Here is a 19,469-nt window from a genome sequence, read left to right as displayed (position 1 = left end):
AGGAGCCATCCTCTCGAAGGCCCCTCACCACACCACATGCCTCCCCGCCATCCGTGACCACCAGCGGATGGCTGTGCCGCCCACCCTTGGGTGAGCTCTGGGTGCTCACATCTCAGGGGAGCCGATCACCCAGCTCCGCTCTCGGCTCCTCAGCCCCGCCAGGCTGTCCGAGCGGTCCTCCTTCTCCTCACTCAGGCTGCGTTTGGTGGGGGGCGGCATCCGGCGCTCCTCGAGCAGCGAGAGCCTTTCCATGCTGCTGTACACCTGTGGGCACAGGAGACCTGCCGGGACGCCCAACGACCACACCTCCCAAGGAGCGAAAAGGATCCTCAGCGCCTGAAGCCCAGGAATTCGAGCCAGTTCTCCTCTTCCTTCCCCCATATATACCAGATGAATATTCGAGGAAACAGCTATTCCACTGGTCTGACCTGGCCGCACCCTGGCATCTCACATGTCAGGGCCCTGAGTAGATCTAGAGGCATCTGTCACATGCAGGCCCAGACCTTTCCCGCTCTTTTCCCAGAGGTAGCCCATCCCCTCCTCCCCAGGTGTGCCCCAGGGATGTCCCTCAATAGGTCCTCTTCTCCCAATTCTCCAGCCTGGGCCCACCACAGTCGCACCTTGCTGAACCTTGGAGAACAGGAAGAGAACTGGCGAATCTCAAGGTAGCCATCCTCACTCACTTCCTCCTCGTCCTCTGAGTCTATGTGGTGGTATCGCTCTGAGCGGGCTGGGACACACAGAACAGTGCCTTTCAGAGGCCACGGTGGTGGCCTCCTTTAACCCTACCAGACCTCAGGAGGGCCTGGAGAAGTTGCTCCTGATACCAAGTTCACGGTGCACAGGTGTTTCTGGGCACACAGGTAGGATCCCTGCTCCTCCCCGTCCCACCAGTGGCCTTACTGTCAAAGTAGCTGGTATCATCCTCTGACTCCAGCTGAGGAATAAATTCAGCCTTCTGACGAAGAAGTCCTGTCCAGTCCAGACCAATAAAGAACGGGTGCTGCTTCACCTCATAGGCACTGCCTGTGGACAGGGATGGCGTGGGCAAGGGGCTGGGGTGAGCTGTGTGGAGTCCAGGTCAGCACGTCCAGTGAGAACCTAGGCCTCGAAAGGCTGGGCCTGGAGGCCTCAGCTTCCAGCACCTTCCTCTTCCGCCCACAGGGAGCAGGGCAGAGGTTCAGGATCCAGGGGCACCGCCCACACCTGAAGCCTGAACCTCCCAGTTATATGGAATCAGCCCTACTCCTCCAAGTGCTGAGAAAGGTTAGTGGGGCCTGTCCCACCTGTACCCAGTCTCTCCAGAGGGTTCTGGTGGAGCAGTTTTGAGGTGAGATCCTGGGCATCCGGCGGCAGCGCATCATCCCCCTCGGGCCACACAATCTCATCTGAAGAGTCATTGGGTGTGACAAGGAAAGGAGTGGGTTAGAGAAGGTCTCAGAAGTCGTGGGCAGAGTGGGGAGATGGAGAAGAGGGTCCTGTGATAGGATACGTGTGGGGAGGCATACAGGGCCCAGCCCAGAGCCCTGAAAGCCTTGCCTGGGACCCACTTCCTTTAAGTTGTACAGGTTCCTGTCCTTCTAGGGGAGCCTCCCACATCCTAGACCATGGCTTGCTCTTTGATCCAGGGTGGCCACTGCAAAGCAGTGACTTCCCCTGGTCTGATCTCCAGCTCACCCTGCCTTTACACTCCAGACACATGTACACTCACACACACACACAGAACCCACACTCACGGGGTATGCACAGACCCAACACAGGTACACCACCCATGCCCTCATGTGGGACCAGGCACACAATCAGGACAAGCACTAAGTAACACACAGAGTTTGCATGTGCACACATCTGAGGCAAGCATACCAAACACACACACATGAACACAGAACAAGAACTCGTAAGCCTTGCAGATGCATGCGTTAAGTCATATTTGTGGATCCAGATTCTGTCCCCTTGGTGGGCCAGGGGGATGGTACCTACCACTGATCACTTGCCCAAAGAGCTCCTCTGGAGTGTCTCCGAAGAAAGGGACGCAGCCCACCAGGAACTCATACAGGATTATGCCCATGGCCCACCAGTCCACTGGTTTCCCATAGCCCTGACGCAGGATCACCTCAGGGGCAATGTACTCCGGGGTCCCGCATACCTGGGCACAAAGAAGCCAGGCTGGCTCAGCATCCAGAGACAGTGAATTGGCATGGCATCTGGAGGGGTTGGGGTGCTCCCACTTCTGGAGCAGAAAGTCTCTGAATGAAGACTCAGCTCACTCTGGTTAATGAGCAGGAGCAATAGGAGCCCCAGGGTACCAGAGGTGGAGCTGTTGGTGGGGTGAGTTTATGTATTTCCTAATTAACTGAAACATCTAGTTCTAGCCTGGAACCACCACTCCCTTTCGGCATGTGGTACCCAAAATTGGTCTCTGCCCTCCAGCCTCCAAAGAACAGACACTACAGTCATATGACTCCTACAGGGACTTGTGAACAGTCACAACCTGTAATGTAAAATCAGGAAACGTCCCGTGGCTACTCTCAGGACGCAGCCCAGTGGAAACTTGGAGCTGTGTTCCAAGGACACAGGTGCCAGGAGAGCTTTGCTCTTCACTGAGGCTAGAAGTCTCAGGACTGACCTCTTATCAGTCTCTGAGAGTGTCAATGGTTATGTGACCTATCTTCTTCAAACCCTGAGGAGGAAGATGATTTTGGATTTTATATCCATGTGATTCTCATGGGTCACCTTATTTTCCAAATGTGCTACCTATCTCAATGCCTCCCTGGAACCAAAAGATGGAAAAGACAGGAGCTCTCGGTCTTAACATCTAGCTGCAAGGTAAGCATGTGGCCTCCAGTCCTTACTCTGAGGCCTGGATTCAACCCCCAAGGTCTCAACCATCCTTCTTATTACCTGCTTGTCCAGGAACTCCCGAGTATCCTTTTCAATGTGGCCCTCGTACAAGTTTGTGGTCAGACTCATGAGGCCAATTTTAGAAAGGCCAAAGTCAGTGAGCTTGATGTGCCCCATGGATGTAATCAGCAGGCTGGGAAACCAGAGAAACAAAAGTTTGAAGTTATTTCCTGGTCTTCCAAGATTGCTGATTTTAGTATATGCTCAATTTTCCCACTCAGGCGTCTACTGTGGGACATAAGCAGGGTAGCTTCATCAGGGAGACAGGCAGCTGTGAAAGAATAAATAGCTCTGGTTGTATGAGTACTGTACTCTGCACAAGCAACTAAGCTGCCTTTTGCCCATTCCCCCAATTCACTTTTGTTTACTGCCCTCAACCGTATTCTATACTGAGGGCAAGTATCAGCCAGCTGAGAAACAGACTTTCTTCCACGAGCGATCAGCTTCATCCTAAGGCTCCAGCCATTCCCAGTCCCCTCTCCTGACCTAGGTGGCTCACAATACCCCGAATCAGGGAGAGGGCAAAGGGGCACAATGATCTCGTTCCACATCCACGGCTAGTTTTAGGAGGGCTGGTTGGGAGGAACTAGAAGTAAGATCTCCCAGAGAACTGTCTCTTCCCCTTCACAGACTCTGCCTGAGCCATTTTGTGCCAAAGGCTTCACCCTACTACCCCTTTATTCCCAAATCTGTATCTCTGGCCCTGACTTCTTTTTTTTTTTTTGGCCCTGACTTCTTTCATGAGCTCCATGCCTAAAAACTGCCCAGATGTCCTACAGGCACACAAACTCAACCTGTCCAAAACAAGGTCAAGCCTCCTAACTGGTCCTCTTCTCAGTGAAAAGCAGTAGTTTCTGTTACCTACTGAGCTCTGTGATAAGTGCTTTAGCAATTATTTATCAAAATATTCTGGCTCATGAAAGGTCTTACAGAGTAACTAACACAACAAAGGTAGGTATTATTATCCCCAAGAGGAGGAACAGGAGGCTCAGAGAGGTTTAATTAACAGACGGGAGTTCAGAGAGTTAATGAGCTCTATGAACTTAGGTCTGTCTAATGTCAAAGCTGCTTTCCACTACAGAGGCTTAACACCACCAGCACCAAGGTGGAAATCTGGAAGATATCCCAGACTCCTGCTCTCTCACCCCAGCCTTATCATTTCCCTTCCACTTCCCAACACTATCCCTCTCTTCTCCATCCTGACTCTCTTCCAGTGCAGGCACTGTTGTTTCGGGCCTAGACTACTGCCATGGTCTCATCACCTCTTTCCATGGGCAGTGATCTTCCTAAACCTAAATCAGAGTCTGAGTGTGACACTCTGTCACCCTGTGGTTAACAGGCCCTTCAGAGACTCTCTAGGACCCTTTAAAATTAAACCCAAACTTAACAAAAGCCCCCTTGATGATCCAATCCCTGCCCCTCTCTCTAGCTTCCTCTCTTACTACTCTGACCAACTAACAATCTCAGCTTCAGCCATACTGTACTATTTGTATTTCCTGAATGGGACCCGTCCCCACACCTGTGCGTGCCTTTGCAAATCCTGCTCCCCAGCTTGAGAAAGCTCCTCCCACCTTCACCCACCTGACTAATACCTTCTAAGAAGCAGCCTATACAAAGATATTTCTGTCACCCACACTAGATTTAAGCTCTACAGGCCAGGGACTAGAATATAGTGCTTGGCACAGAGTAGATGTCAGTAAATGTCAGGACACTTGTTTAGCCATCTACTAGATGTGTGGATTCTTTTGTTCCTGCTTGGTTTCTTGAGTGGAGCTCCTCAGTGATTCTCTGATGTCACTAAAGCCTTACGGTGCCCTTGCCAGACCTTGCTGGCAATGTTCTTTGCATTTGGGGTAGTCAGGGGCTAGAGTACCAAGCCTAGATGGACACCCACATGAGCAGTCTTTCCTAGCAGCCATTTGGGATAGATTCAAACATGCTGTGTCTGCGTTCATTTATCTAGAGACCCAAGAGGGACACCCTAAACAAGGGACTCGGATAGTGGGCATACTTGTCAGGCTTGAGGTCACGGTGCACGATGCCATAGTTGTGTAAGTACTCCAGGGCCAGCACAGTTTCCGCAAAGTACAGGCGCACCATGTCCACGGGCAGGGCCCCGATGTTCTTCAGCAGAGTGGCACAGTCTCCTCCTGCAACAAGCCCAGGACACCATGAAGGATGGGTCCAGTGCCCTGCTCTAGATGGTCTCAGAGGCCCCAGAGTAGATAGTGTCACAGAATACCCTGGTGCCAGAGACTGTGATTCTAGCCCCTCTGCTGCTGGCATGGGTGGGAGAGTGTGGAGGGGAGCAGGAGGTAAGAGGAGTCGGCCAGTGGCTGTCAAGGCCATTGTTCAGGACAAAGAGGGAATGAACCCGGGCCTCTATGTCTGTAAGCTGACTCGTTGGGACAGGACTAAGTTATTTTAGGATGGGAATCCTGTTTATTGTAAACACATCTGGCTGAGACTTCAGCATTTGTTCATTTATTTCCTTCCTGCTGGCTGTCCTTTACTTTTTGAGTAAAGTAACACTGTAAACTGCCAGCACCTACCCAAAGAATGAAAAGCGGAGTTCTGTTCAGCTTCAACTTCAAGACTTAGGCAAAATATCTTTGGAAGCTGTACACAGCCCTGACGAAGGGAGAGGGAAAGCCACTGGCAAAGCGGCTGCCCCCTCCAGAGCTGTGCCCCATGATGCTCTCCTACACCATCCCCAGAGCATTTTGTGGGGTCTTAAGGGGCATCCCCTTCAAAAACCATCCGCAAGGGCAGTGGCTTTCCTCTCCTCTGAGGGCCCAGATGCAATCCTCCCAGCATCCGACCCTGGGCTTTGGTGGCTCTGCTACCCGCTTTGTTCCTGCCAGGTGCCAGCAGGTCTGCCAGGCTGTGCAGGCTTTGTAGCTGTGGGGCTGATACATCCTGTCCTGACATGGGCAGCCTCATGGCAGCTACTGCTCCAGAAGCCTCTCCCTGGGAGGGGCACGGCACCTTGTGCCCACCATGGCCAAATGGTCTCTGAGATCCTAAGGCAGAAACCAAGGCCAAAGAGAGGTTGGGAAGCTGGGCCCTGAAACTTCACGCCTACACAAGCTGTTGGTCCCTGCTCAGGGCTGTCTCAGATTATGCCGTGGCCCCCAAGCCAGGCCACCTTTCCCCCAGTACCTTCAACATACTCCATCACCATGCACAGGTGGCGCTTGGTCTCAAAGGAGCAGAACATGCTGACCACAAAGGGGTTCTCAGCAAAAGTCAGTATGTCACGCTCCACAAAGGCCTGCTGGATCTGGTTCCGTAGGATCAGGTTCTGCTTGTTGATCTTCTTCACGGCAAAGCGTTGCCGGGTGGACTTGTGCCGCACCAGGAATACGGCCCTGGAAACAAAGCCCATCTGTACCCCACGGCCCTCAGCCCCTGAGCTGTGCTCTCCTCCACTGCTGAGCTTGGGTGGTCAAACTGTTTCCTCTCACACCTTATCAATGAACAGAACAAAGGAGCAGGGGGTGCTTATCAATGAGAAGGATCTGAGCCCTGCCCAGGGAGCTCTTCAATTTCCTGATATACCAAGTCCTGAGGACACAGCTCAACCCCTCCTCAGAGCTCAGTGAGAGGAGGAGTGCCACCAAGAGGAGAGGGAATCTTTCCTGGGAAAGGAACCACACTCAGATGTCAGAGGAAACTGGGCTCTTGCCTCTCCTGGAGGCTTCAGGGAGGGACAGGGTCCGTCCTGAGGCACCTGGTGCTCAGAGGATTAGGCATCATTCACTTCCAGAAGGAAGAGCCCCAGGGCCGACTTAGCTCCAGTCCCGGCCACACACTGACCCCTGCCTTTACCCATAGGCGCCGTTGCTGATGAGCTTAATGGTTTCGAAGTCCTCTTCAGAGGGTGTCTTTTTAGATGTCAGAGATGCCCCACGGCCCTGGAAGACACGGGAAAAGGCAGGAGCCAGGAATGCTTCTCAGAGCTCACGTTTTTGGGGAAGCTGTGGCCCCAGCATCTGCTCAGCTCTCAGCCCTGCCGTAGCCTCCTGCCCATTCTTCCCCAGGAACTGAATGACCTCTCAGACAGTGTAAGCAACTGCCCACTCGGCCATCCCTCCTTCAGACAAGTCTCTTAGAGAGAATTCACAGCCCTTTGCTTCACAGGGCCCCGGCTCCAGGATTGAGGCAGGAGCTCAGGGTCTTTACCTCGACTGAATCATCTGTCTCCGGAGTGTCAGGACTGTCATAGCTGCTCAACTGGGCCATTTCTAGAAACAAAGAAAGGACACAAGAGAAAAGTGTGCGTGGCAATGTCAAGACATCTCAGCAGTCCATTCACATCACACGACAAATGCATGTAGGGAAGGCATTAATGCTTCCTGCATCAGGCTGGGAGGTGGTCCTGTGGCTCTATCCTTAGTGCAGTCACAGCTTTTGGACTTGCTTGTCAAATAATATTGCCACTCCTATTTCTAGAAGTCCAGTGCCATTCAAAAGGCCTGGCAAATTCTACAAAGCTTCCCTCAAACTTGGGACAATGCCTGAAAACAGGGCCCAAAGCTGGGCTGTCTGATAGTTGGCCCCCATCCTGCTGGTCAAGACTCTGCTTTGCCAGATGAGGTTGGGAAGCAGGAAAGGCAGGAGTGGGACGACTAGAGACTAGGGATTTGGAAGCCCATGGTTCATGAGGGGCTCAGTGTGAAGGCATTATCTTCTGAAGCCCTGAGTTGGGACCACCCCAAAGACACAGGAGGACTTGTGAGGTGGCAGCAGGAGAGGCAAGCATGCAGAGGAGGTGACCATTTTTGAAAATGTGATTGTGATCCTCTGTGATGACCTTTTGATCTTAGGCTCTAAATCCAATGCAGGTGGGCCCAAGGCAATCCAGCTTGGGTTATATAAGGCAGATGTGGACAATCCTGAAGGAGGGGTTGTTTTATGACAGAGAACACGGAGTTTTTCCTATAGCCCTCGGGCCTCTGATGCTGTGTTGTGTCCCGGTCCAACTAAGCCTCTTCTCCAAGTGGCTTCCCTGCTGTTAGAGCTTGTAGGCTGTGGGCCCTCTTTGCAGCCACCAGGCCGCATGCTCACCCTCTAGGGGATCCCGTGTGAGGCCCAGTTGGCTAACGATGTAGCGGGGAATGTCACATTTAATCCCTTGTCCCTCTTTGGCGTGGCCCTCAGCTGCTTCTAACAGGTGGTAGAACTCTTCAGGGTCAAACTCCTGTACCGGGGAGAGAGGTAGTCAGTGGTGAGGGCTACAAGAGCAGGCTGCTGGTCTCCTTGGTTTTACGGCATATACCCAGAGTAGGATGAACAAGAAGACTTCTTCTTTGTGATGGACACCCCTACCCCTGAATCCCCAGAAACATCATGATTCAGGAACCAATGGGGACAAAGCTGTCTTACAGGTCACCTCCAGATAGGACATCCTAAGCATTTGCTGTCTTTACAGCAATAAGAACCAGAGCATTTGGTTTCCAGAGAGCTCTGCCTATTTGCCTGGTCCAAAGCCTTGTGCCAGCCAGACACGGCACTGCCCGGTGTGTTCCCACACCCAGTGAAGAGGGGCAGTCCTGGCACATCTTCAATCACGCTTCACAGCCCTGGCGGTGCACACACATGCCTTCAGACATCTACTGAGCAACCCCTGTGTGCTGGGGGCTGGAGAGCCTTGTGGACACAGCACAGATGTCCTTGTCTGCCTGGAGCACATAATAACGAGGGCCCCATTGATTGAGTGCCTACTAAGTGCCACTATGGGCTAAACCCTGAAGACACACCTCTGTGACCTTGGTGAGGAAATCAAGGCTCACAGAGATGCATGGACTTGACCATGGCCACAGAGGTAGGAAGAAAGAGAAAACCAGCACGCAAACCCAGGCCTAACTCCAAGCCCCTGTTTAACCACGGACTTCATGTCTTTGCGGGAGAGGCCTCTGTTCACCGCGACCCCAGCCTCCACTGCTTTCTTTACCTCTGGTCTCACGGGTTTGGAGAACTCTCCCACTACCTATGTGGATACAATCTAACCCAGACTGGAAGTCCTTTTACCTTCTTCTTCATCCTCAGTCCCTGTCTAGTCAGAATGTCTACTTCAGAAACCCCCCTCTACCCAACTCTTCTGCTCTGTTCTCCCACCATTGTCCTAGTTCTGGGCGCTCCTCTCTCTCACATGAACTGCTTTAAATGCCTCTGCAAGGCTGTCCCTGGCTCATCCTGCCTTCTCTTCCAATTCACTATCCATGCTGCAGCCAGCGTTATCTTTCTTAGGAGTAAATCTAATGGAGTATTACTCAGAAGTAAATAGGAACCAATTACTGATACATGCAATAACATGTATGAATCTCAAAAAAATTACGCTGAGTGAAAGAAGTCAGAACATACTATATGATTTAATTTATATGAAACTGTACAAAAGGCAAACTTACCCATAGTGAAAGAGCAGATAAGTGGTTGCCTGGAGTGGGAGGTAAGGTGGGCAGGGGAAAGGGACTGACTGCAAAGGGGCACAAGGGAATTTTCTAAGGCGGGAGAAATGTTTTCCATCTTAACTGTGGTAGTGATTAGACAGGTGTATATTTGTTAAAACTCACTGAACTGTATACTCAAATGAGATATATTTGATTGTATGTAAATTATACCTCTATAAAATTAGTTTATAAAAGTAAATCTGACCATGTCATATTCTTACCTAAACTTTCTGATGGCTCCAAGTAGCCTTAAGGATAAATGCAAACTCCTGAGCCAAGAACCCAACACTCTCCATGGTCCTGTCGTGGTCTACCTCCCGGGTTTATCCCTCACCAACACTTCAGACACACCCTGTACTCCATCAAATGCCTTTTCTGATGGCTCTCCCCTGGCAAACTCATAATTATCCTTCAAGTAGCTGACTAAGCTTCACATTCTCCAGGGAGCCTTCACTGAATGTCCATCTCTCTGCATCCCGAGGAGGACTAGAGCACTTCCTTCCCCATGTCCCCGTTGCACCTTGTACTTCCCTTGGTTGCAAACTTCTTCCAGTATCATAATTATTATTTGCATGTCTCCATGCCTCATACCTAAGGCACTAAAAGATGAAATCTAACTCTGCTGCAGAGGAGGCATTGTAGGATCAGGGACTCTTGCTTTATTTACGCCTGTATCTCCAGTGTCTAGAATGACGCAGGTACTCAGTGAAGTGTCACTGAATGATCAAATGAAGGGTGGACTCAACTTGTGCAAACGAAACTGGCCTGTGCTCCTCACCCCCACGGTCCCCATTGACCTGGTGCCTGCTCGGTGAAGGATGGGCAGACGAGCGCCCCTCCCTGCCACACTCCTCAGGAGCATCCACTTTTCCTCCCAGGGACTTGCTTGCGTGTCATATTTAAATAAGGACTTCAGCAGCAGAAATGGCAGTGGGTGCCCCCACAGTTCTGCTGTTAGCAGAATACTTCCTCTACAGCCCCCGTTCCCTCCCCTCCAGCCACCGCCGCCCCTCCCCCACCCCCACCCCCCCTCCAACCTTCCCAGAGCCCACTCACCAGGCATTCCAGGAGACGAGCAGGGCGGGCAATGACAATCATCAGCTTTTTCACCAGCTGCATCACAAAAGCCACTTCTGAACTCTCTGAGCGCTCATGAGCCTGTAGAGAAGACAAAGGATGCTTAAGCAATCCAGCGGCCCAACATGGCTGAGTGAAGCAGGACTGGGCTAGGCAGAGCCTACTCTGGGGAGAAGCACTTTGTAGTACAGAGAGTGCTGCAAAGTAAAGACCTTAGAGAGGGCCAGTGGGCCGTGAGGGGGGACAGGCTGCTCACCAGGAACCACATGAGCTGCGGAACACTACATGACGCCGAGGAATGTCACAAAGACACGCAGCTTTACCTGCTGCTCCATCCAGCAGGCTTCACTTACCCTCCAGACCCCAGCTCAAGGGGTAACTCCCAGTGGAGCCTTCACTGATGCTCACTTTCCACCACAGACAGACTGTAAGGAATAGAAAGACCTCAAAGCAGGAGAGGGATGTGACCAGAAGGGATTTTAGAGAGATCACTTTGGCTGTAGTGTGGATGGTGCACTAAGGAGGGCAAGCCTAAAAGCAGGGAAACCCACCAGCAGGCTACTGCAATAGTGCAGATGAAAAAGGCATAAGTCAAGGCAGTAAGAATGGAGGAAAATGGACAGACTGGGCCATCTCAGAGCAGCCCTGAGGGGTGGAAGAGGCAGGAATAGATGGTAAGTACAATGACAATTTTAGGGAAATTCCATTGAACCCATAAATGAAATAGACAGTATAAAAAAATACACAGTTTAGGTGAGGATAGGTAGAGAACATATTCCCTTTGGTTTTTTTTTTTTTTTTAAGATTTATTGATTTATTGATTGATTGAGTGATTGCTATGTTGGGTCTTCGTTTCTGTGCTAGGGCTTTCTCTAGTTGCGGCAAGCGGGGGCCACTCTTCATCGCGGTGCATGGGCCTCTCACTATCACGGCCTCTCGTTGCGGAGCACAGGCTCCAGATGCGCAGGCTCAGTAATTGTGGCTCACGGGCATGGTTGCTCCGCGGCACATGGGATCTTCCCAGACCAGGGCTCGAACCCGTGTCCCCTGCATTGGCAGGCAGACTCTCAACCACTGCGCCACCAGGGAAGCCCTTCCCTTTGGTTTTAAAGAGAAAGCAGGTAGGTGGAAAAGTTCTGCTTTGGATTTGGAAAGTTTGAGGTACCTATACTAGATATTTTCTTAGGTATTTGCTCAGCCCCGGAGACTCTCTCTTCCTGGAAACTGCTCTGACTTCTGTAGCCACATTTGTATTGTGTGGCTGCACTTTCCCTCCCACCTCCAATAGCTGACCAGAGTGGACAACTTTCCTAGGAACTTACTTTTTTTTTTTTTTTTTTTTTAATTTTTGGCCATACCATGCAGCATGCAAGATCTTAGTTCCCTGACCAGGGATTGAACCCATGCCCCCTGTATTGGGAGCATGGAGTCTTAACCACTGGACTACCAGGGAAGTCCCCCCAACCCCCGCTTTTTCTTTTACACTTTTTTTTCCCCTAGGAACTTAAAAATGGGTGGAACGACAACCATTAATATCAGCATGACAGAACTGTATAATTCGCTCTTGGGTGAAAAGGATGACCATACCTATCAAAGAGAGAGAAACAGAGCTGAGAGAAGGAAGACGAATGGTTCCTGGGCTTTCCACAGGCTCTCGTTTCTGGTTCTGGTCCCTTCTTAAGGCCTGGTTGCATTCCTGTCTTCAGTTCTCTAAGACACCCTTTCAATCTTTATAATTAGTTTCCCTTTCCTGCATAAACTGCTCTGAGTTGGTTCTCTACTACTTGCAACGAAGAATACTAACTGATGTGGGAAGTACAGTGGAGGAGTCCAATCAGCAGCTGGGGCCACCGACCCGGAGCTCAGAAGAACAGTGGGGAGCAAGGGCCCTTAGCAGATAGATGACAAGTGAAGACACAGGAGCTGACAGGGCCGATCAGAGAGTGAAGAAAGGAGAATGAGGAGCACGGATGCTCAGGAAGGTGCCCCTCGAAACACCAGCATTTAAGAAAACTTGTGAAGGGGCAGCAAGACCACAAGACTGGAGAGAACAGTGTCATGACAACTGGGGGGGAGAAAAGATCAAAGAGAGGTATTCACTGTGGAAACCTCTGTAGACAGGTGAAGGAAGGTGAGGACTGAAAGAGGTCACAGCATTTGGCAACCGGCCAGTTAGTTCTTTGGTGACTTTTGCCTGAAATGTTTCAGTGGAATAATGGGAAGGGTAAGTAGAAGGCAAGAGACTGAATAGTGAACAGGTTGTAAGGAAAGAAATATAGCAAATGAAGACCATTAAAAAAAACTGGTTATGCAATGAAAAGAGAGGTTGGGCACTTGATGAAATCTTGTTCATTCTTTTAACACGCAGCTCAAATATCAACTTTGTGAAGCCTCATCTAAGTCCCCTGCCCACATACACACACACACACACACGAAGAACAAGAAGTAACGGCTCCTTTTTCTATGTTTTCCTAGCTGTTTGCTCACAGCACATAGTACTAGCATGTTGTTTTATAATTAATTGTCTGTCTCTACAGGTACACTGTAGGGCCTTGTGAGTAGAGGGGCTATGTCGCCTAGCACAGGTGCCTCTTATATAGCAGATGTCAATGCTTATTGGCTAAGTATTTGAAAGTGTACGATCTTAGGCTCTGGAATAAGTAACCTGGGTTTGGGTGCTAGCTCTGCTACTCAAGAAATGAGTTACCTTGGGCTAACTTGGCCCTTTTAAGGTTTGGTTTCCTCATCTGCATATTTAGAGAATAATAATAATACCTTCCTTACAGTGTTGTTGTGAAGATTAAATTAGACAATGTAGTGCCTAGCAAATTCATCTACCAGGGTTTCCCTGCAGACATCCTTCACTCTAGTCATGCCAAACTACTTTACCTGCAATTCCTGAAATGAACCAAGTTCCTCCACACCTCTGAAAGGTTGTTTATACTGCTTTCTAGGTCCAGTGAACTCCTACCTACTCATCAAGACTCAGCTTTTCCTGAACTCTCCATGCAGAGTCAGCACATCCTCCTCTGTGCTCAGAACTGATCTCTGTTTAGTGCTCATCAATCACACTTACTATAATAAACAAAAGTGAGGTAATTCATATAGAGCACTCACTGTGGTGTGTGGCATACAGTATACTTTGATAAATGATAGTTATTATTTTTACTGTAATACATATTGATGGGTCTGTAAACCCCAGTCAACAGCAAATTCCTTGAGCCAGAACCAGCACTGAACTTCTTCTCTGCATTCCCAGGGCCTAGCAAATGAGAGAACATATGACTGCACTGGCTCCACGTTCAGTGCTCTTCCCACTGCCAGGGGCAATGCATCTGGGAAATGCCTGAAGGTTTTGGGCAAAGCTCTGACTTGAGCATTTCAGAAGATCCATCTTAGATGTGCAAGCAACCTTGGAAGTCACTTTAGTTGATTTATCTGATGCCTCAATCCCTGATTCCTACGTATTGTTGGAGAACAGTTAGAAAGTTATTCTTGAACAGAAACAAACAGCCGCCAGTGATGTTTCATGGGACTTCAGCTTTTTAAACTCATATTTCTGCAATGTTTAAATTTAAGTATTACTTTTGAAATCAGAAAAAGACATTTTTGTAGAAGGAAGAACTTTTTCATTAAATCAAAACCTTTCTTGCCGTAACTCTTGTCCACTGGGCTAGTATGCCTTTTAGGGGACAGAGAAACTGCCACATATTACATATGCTAAAACTCCTAATATTTGACAGCAATAATCGTGATCATCTTTAGTCATCCTTTCTCTAGATTCAACTGTTTCCTAAATTAAAAAAACAAACAACTTCCTGCTCCTAATTTCTGGACTAACACACCGGAGTCGTTTGAGCCCATTAGCCTGGGCTCTCAGCTCAGTTGGTCCTACAAAAGCATGAAGGCACATGTCTGGAGGTAACAGGGGTCTGGACTGGGAAATATTCTAGTGACATGAAGAGGAGACAGCACATCTCCTCTCCCCTAAGCTGTACTAATGGTGTGATATGGGCAACTGTAGTCTGAGTGGGAAGGCGTCCGATCACCCTATCGGAGAGGCAGAGAGGAAAGCGAAGAGCGGAGCACGAAGCAGCGAGAAGAACTCAATGGTCTCTGGATTACTTTGCCCAGAGACTTTTTACACTGGGGAGGATCAGGTCTCTAAACACATCAGTCCCCACTGGAGAACTTCTGCTACGCAAACAGAATATCGGCAAATGGATAAACCCGTAGTGCAGTCCTCGGGTCTGTTTTCCCTCGACTGAGGAGAAGCAGTCTCAAGGTTCTGCTTACACCAGTATGTCTACCAAAAGAGAGCCCACTACAGCCACTGGGGCCTCTTTTTGGCTCTGGGTTACAAATCTCCTAGGCAAATATTTATGAACACTACCAACGTTGGAGCCTCGGGAAGAGCAATTGGTATTAGAAACGGAAAGGACTCACAGCACTGAGTTCTGACACCGAACAGGCTTCTCTGCGAAATGCAGGGGACTGAGGAGGAACCAAAGCCCAGCAGCAGCAGCACATGTGGGGTGGGTCCCGCATACCAGCAGGGAGGTGGCAAGCAGGCTGGGAACACCATGACTGCCTTAATCTTAGCTGGGGACTAAAAACCACTACTATACGGATTCACCAGAGTTCCAGAACAAGGACACTCACATCTTGCAGAAGCTTCTCTAAATTCTCTTGAAGTTCATAGAAGTAGTGTGAGGTAATGAGGCCACTCCGAGATTTATCCAGGCAGTCTCGGGCCATCTCAATCACCTGATGATGAATAAAACTCAAGGTTCCGTCTGCCAAGGGCAACACGTTGTCTGGAGTGTTGGAGGAAATGAACTCTGCTAGATGCTCTTCCATTTGTGCGGTGGCCTGCAAATCAAAGCAGGACAAGTGACTCTTCCCTTCTGATCCAGCTCAGCTGGAGCTAAGCCTGAAGGGCCTGGTCAGAGCCTAAGGATGGGCTCTGTGATCCTGGTTTCCTGATGTTGCATTTGGGGAACCTGATGACTGGAGACGTGAAAGGTCACCTTCAAGTCAAGTCAAAACATTACAATCAAGGCCCTCTCTCACCTGGCCTTGTCCACCTCCCCACTCCTTGAAGGGCACATTCTTTTGCTCTAAGGACACTGAGGTTCTGTTGTTCCTTTATCATGCTATCTCATGCCTCTGTCCATTTATGCTGTTCCCTGTGTGTAGCTTTTTCTTCTGCCAAGCCTGCCTGGCAAACTCCTACTACTCCTTCTAATCTCAGTTCAAGCATCACCTTTCCTCTGGGAAGTCTTTGATTCCTCCAGGAAAACTAGGGTTTCCTTTCCTCTGTGCTTCCACTGGACCTCCCAACTGTATAAACTTGGTGTGTGGACACTCCTGGTTTCTAAATCTTTCTCCAGACTGGGAACTTCTTCAAGTCAGTGGGAGTTTGATTTATCTCAGGATCCTCTTACTTGGACTTAGGACCCAACTGAGCTAAGCAGATGTTCAGAGAGTGTTTATTGAAGGTGTGAACCTGCCTGCTCATGGACCTGGATCCCCAGCAGAGCAGCATGAGGTCTGGCTCAGAAGCCTCTTGGGGACCTAACTGCACAGGAATGTCAAAACGACAAATATACATCAGCTAACAAGTTCCTAACTGCCTATCTAGGGCTTGGCTTTCTTTCCTTTGCCACCAGGTGGTGATTTCTGATTTTCAGTGTGTGTTTAAGTGGGTGTTTGTATATGTATATATATGTGTGTGTATATACACACACACACACATATATTTATGGTGTAGCGGTGTGGTAGGGAGAGAGGCAGGGGAGGGGAGGTGAAAGAGGAGAGGGAGTGGAAGGAATCTTAACATGCTTTTTCTAACATGAGTTCATCTTACATACAAATGTGCAATGCTAGAATAACAATACAACACCTAATATAGAAGGAGGAGGAGGAGGAAACACGTGAGATGCATTTCTAAACACTATACACACCCAAACTTTTTTATGAAGAACCAAGGCACAACAGAATGATTTCCTAGCTGTTCATTCTGCCCCTCTTCCTTGCTCTTACTCTCCAGTGCCCATTTGAAGGCTAGAAAGTGCAGACCACAGGGCAGCAAAGAAATAACAGCTAACACTTACTGAGTGCTTACTATGTCCTGGGCACAGTTAGAAAAGCTTAATGTTCACTAATCTTCACAAACTCCCTATGAGATAGATACTCTTATTATCCCAGATTACAGATGAGGCAAATGAAGCTCAGAGAAGTTAAATAATCTGCCCAGGGTCATGAGGATAATAAATGGTAGAAACAAACTTGAACCCAGTCGGCCTGGTTCCAGAGTCTGAGCTCCTCCTCACTGCTCTGCTTCACTGTGAATGTCAAGAGGGAAAGCACAAGGGCTTCGCACTTTTTCCCTAAGCCACCCGTGTGTGCCCAGGAGACTACTCGAGGCTCGAAAAAGGACACTCTTGGAGGAGCAGGGAACCACACACTGTAGACCCTAGATACCGATGAACAGGTAGAGCCGGGGGTCTGGATGGAGGATGAAGAAAGAGGCTTGAAGACCCCATGCTTGCTGTTGTCATGGAGAGGGAGCCTCTGTCAGGCCCTGATTCTCTCTCGGACAGAACTGGCTGTGTTCTGCAGGAACAGGGCCTATCATTAGAAAGCCAGGTCAGAGTGTTTAGGCATGTGGTGTTCAAAAGAAATGCAAATGGGAAACAAGGTCCTCGTTCTACATACAAGGAGGTTTACAGTCAAACTGCAGTTGTGAAGACCATTTCTCAACCATCTCAGGACAGTAACCTACCTTCCTCCCTCAGCATTTCCCTGCTTGAAAACACAAGTCCAAATGTGAATAGCAACTCTGAGCTGTCTTACTGTCTTACTCTGAGACCTTACTGCTCTCTCTGGCCAACTTCTTGCCAGAGGAAATTTCCAGCGTAGCTCTGTTTGTGCTTGGTAATGGGAGTGCTGCTTTAGAAATCTGCATTAAATGAAGGTGCTCTCAGAGGGCAAATCTCCTTCTGGGGGACCCCGACTCATGGATCCTGATGTGCACGGTTAGAAACAAGGTCTCTGCTCTTTCCTTCCCACTAATGTACAGTGGGATATGTTTTCGACATTTCCCTCTGGATACCCCTTTCTCTGGGGAGTGGAGAAATAGAGCCTCTGCAAGTACGATCCCCAAACTTAAAGTCCTCTGCTGCCTTCCTCTTCTCCAGCAGTCTGAAAGCCCTCATGCTTGTGTCCTCCTCCTCCTGGTGCCTCCCCGCTCTCCTTCCGGATTGCCTCTGGTGACTCCCCCACCCCCAGTCTTCCCACTGGGGCTGGCTGGAGGTGGCATCCTCAGAGGCGTTACCAGTCTCCTTTAAACTGGATCCTTACCTTGGGGAATCTTTCCTTGTACACATGATTCATCATTATTATTTCACTGTCAAAGGAAACTGGTGACCGTCCAGGACTAAATAAGAAAGAAACAACTGTATTACTTTAGTGCCAGGGAACCTTCAAGGAGAAAGATGCCCATCCCCAGAGCCCGTGCCCACCCACTGTCTGCAACACCCACACACTCCCACCTTAAGGAGTGCTGAGTTCCAGAGCCTTTCTTATTCCTGGAGCTGCCAGCACTGTTCAGCTCAAAATTGTGCCATCTGGAGCTAGACTACCTTCCTGTAAGAGGCCTGGCCTTCACAAAGACTTCTGCCAGGGCCTGAAAAGGCCTAGACAGGAGGAGACCACTCTTGAGGCCACTGGTGGTTCTTCTAGGATCATCTCCTCCAGAACAGGACTCTCTGGGTCTTCTTTGCTTTGGCCAGTGGGGTTGGGCATACCCCAGCATGTTCTAGGAATCAAATCAAATCAAACCACCACCAAAACAACCAAAGGAAGAACAGTGTATACCTGTATCTTTTCTAAACAAGCTGCATCTAATGGGGCTAACTTAGCTCTCACCTGGGAAATGAATGAGGCCAGTCCAGCCAGCCCGTAGTGAATTATAAACCTGGGTCATCTAAATCTTCCCCTTTGGCCCATGTGTGATTACATCCTCTTAAAGGATTTCAGAGTTTGAGCCACACAACTGAATGGTTATTTGGGTCCTGCCCAGTTTGGTGCCCGACATGTGATCCCAGCTGAGCTATGTTCAGAACTGTTCTTTTCTGCCTTTCCTCCCTACAGTAGGCCATGGTCTGCCTGCTACATTAATGCACATTACCCAGCATTTTAAGAGTAATCCTCAGGGATTTCCCAGAGGTACTGTAGTCCTCTCAGTCTCAAATGGCCTAAAAGGCGCCCCTGTCTCTGTGTGGAGTGTGAAGAGCACCAAGATTCAGATGTTCCTCTGTATGAGACAAAGAAACACACTGGGCTCCACACTCCACACTCCTTCAGTTGTATGTCTGACCCTTTGCACTGCAGTCCCAGTCATTATTCTCACCAATCTGAACTTGAACCAGTCTTTGTGGTCTGGCTCAGCTCACTGGCACTTCCAGTGCCAACATGACCTGAGGGGGATTCTTCCTGGAAGGCACTGCTCCTCTGGGCCCCCACCCTGAACATGTTAACCAACTTCTTATTTCCCAGGGACCCTGGAAATCTGAGCTCGACCATTTAAAGCCATGATCATTTTATTCTCCACCCTCTCCCTTAACCTGGAATTCTGGCACAGATTTACCACCTAATGCCAAAGAGAAGAGCTGATTTAATCTATGGAATACACAAGATAAATCAGCTGTTAAGGTTTGTTTGGTTTGATGAGCCCAGGTGATTCAGGGAAATGAGATAGATTTAGATGGGCATTTAGTTCTGCTTCTGCAATGGGCTTCTTCCCCGAGTCAGCCACAAGTGTCCTCAGAAGCAACTTTCTTAGTTGGCCTAGTTTATATATGCTGGGCCTCTGGGTTCCATCAGAGGAACCCATCACCATCACCATCAGTTCCATCACCATCAGAATGGATGATACTATTACTCTCCTTTTACTGAATGGAGTCCAAAGTACATTTCTACTGCCAACTACTTTCAAAGGGAAAAAGAGGGACCCCTTGACAGCATCTTCAGGCACCT

At 49.4% G+C, this 19,469-nt stretch overlaps 1 protein-coding gene across 13 annotated transcripts in view; it reads right to left on the bottom strand.

Annotated features, from left to right (window-relative positions):
- The window catches only part of MAST2 (microtubule associated serine/threonine kinase 2), a 204,901-nt gene that overhangs the window by 4,698 nt on the left and 180,734 nt on the right, over positions 1 to 19,469 (bottom strand). For 6 of the 13 annotated variants that reach the window (XM_057548200.1, XM_057548204.1, XM_057548211.1 and 3 more), the window contains 14 exons: positions 17,793 to 17,868; positions 15,090 to 15,299; positions 10,407 to 10,508; positions 7,969 to 8,101; positions 7,084 to 7,145; positions 6,730 to 6,815; positions 6,061 to 6,269; positions 4,910 to 5,048; positions 2,899 to 3,031; positions 1,978 to 2,143; positions 1,287 to 1,388; positions 904 to 1,026; positions 621 to 730; positions 110 to 336 (listed from right to left, as the gene is read on the bottom strand). In XM_057548200.1, coding sequence (XP_057404183.1) covers positions 110 to 336; positions 621 to 730; positions 904 to 1,026; positions 1,287 to 1,388; positions 1,978 to 2,143; positions 2,899 to 3,031; positions 4,910 to 5,048; positions 6,061 to 6,269; positions 6,730 to 6,815; positions 7,084 to 7,145; positions 7,969 to 8,101; positions 10,407 to 10,508; positions 15,090 to 15,299; positions 17,793 to 17,868 — 1,878 coding nt within the window. The remainder of the gene's footprint in view (positions 1 to 109; positions 337 to 620; positions 731 to 903; positions 1,027 to 1,286; positions 1,389 to 1,977; positions 2,144 to 2,898; positions 3,032 to 4,909; positions 5,049 to 6,060; positions 6,270 to 6,729; positions 6,816 to 7,083; positions 7,146 to 7,968; positions 8,102 to 10,406; positions 10,509 to 15,089; positions 15,300 to 17,792; positions 17,869 to 19,469) is intronic. The other 7 variants (XM_057548227.1, XM_057548241.1, XM_057548236.1 and 4 more) reach the window with 3 other exon arrangements.

Source organism: Balaenoptera acutorostrata, chromosome 1 (assembly GCF_949987535.1).
Source record: "Balaenoptera acutorostrata chromosome 1, mBalAcu1.1, whole genome shotgun sequence".
NCBI classification, from domain to species: domain Eukaryota; kingdom Metazoa; phylum Chordata; class Mammalia; order Artiodactyla; family Balaenopteridae; genus Balaenoptera; species Balaenoptera acutorostrata.
The sequence above is the reverse complement of the archived record's forward strand: the minus strand, read 5'-3'. Positions and strand labels throughout refer to the sequence as shown.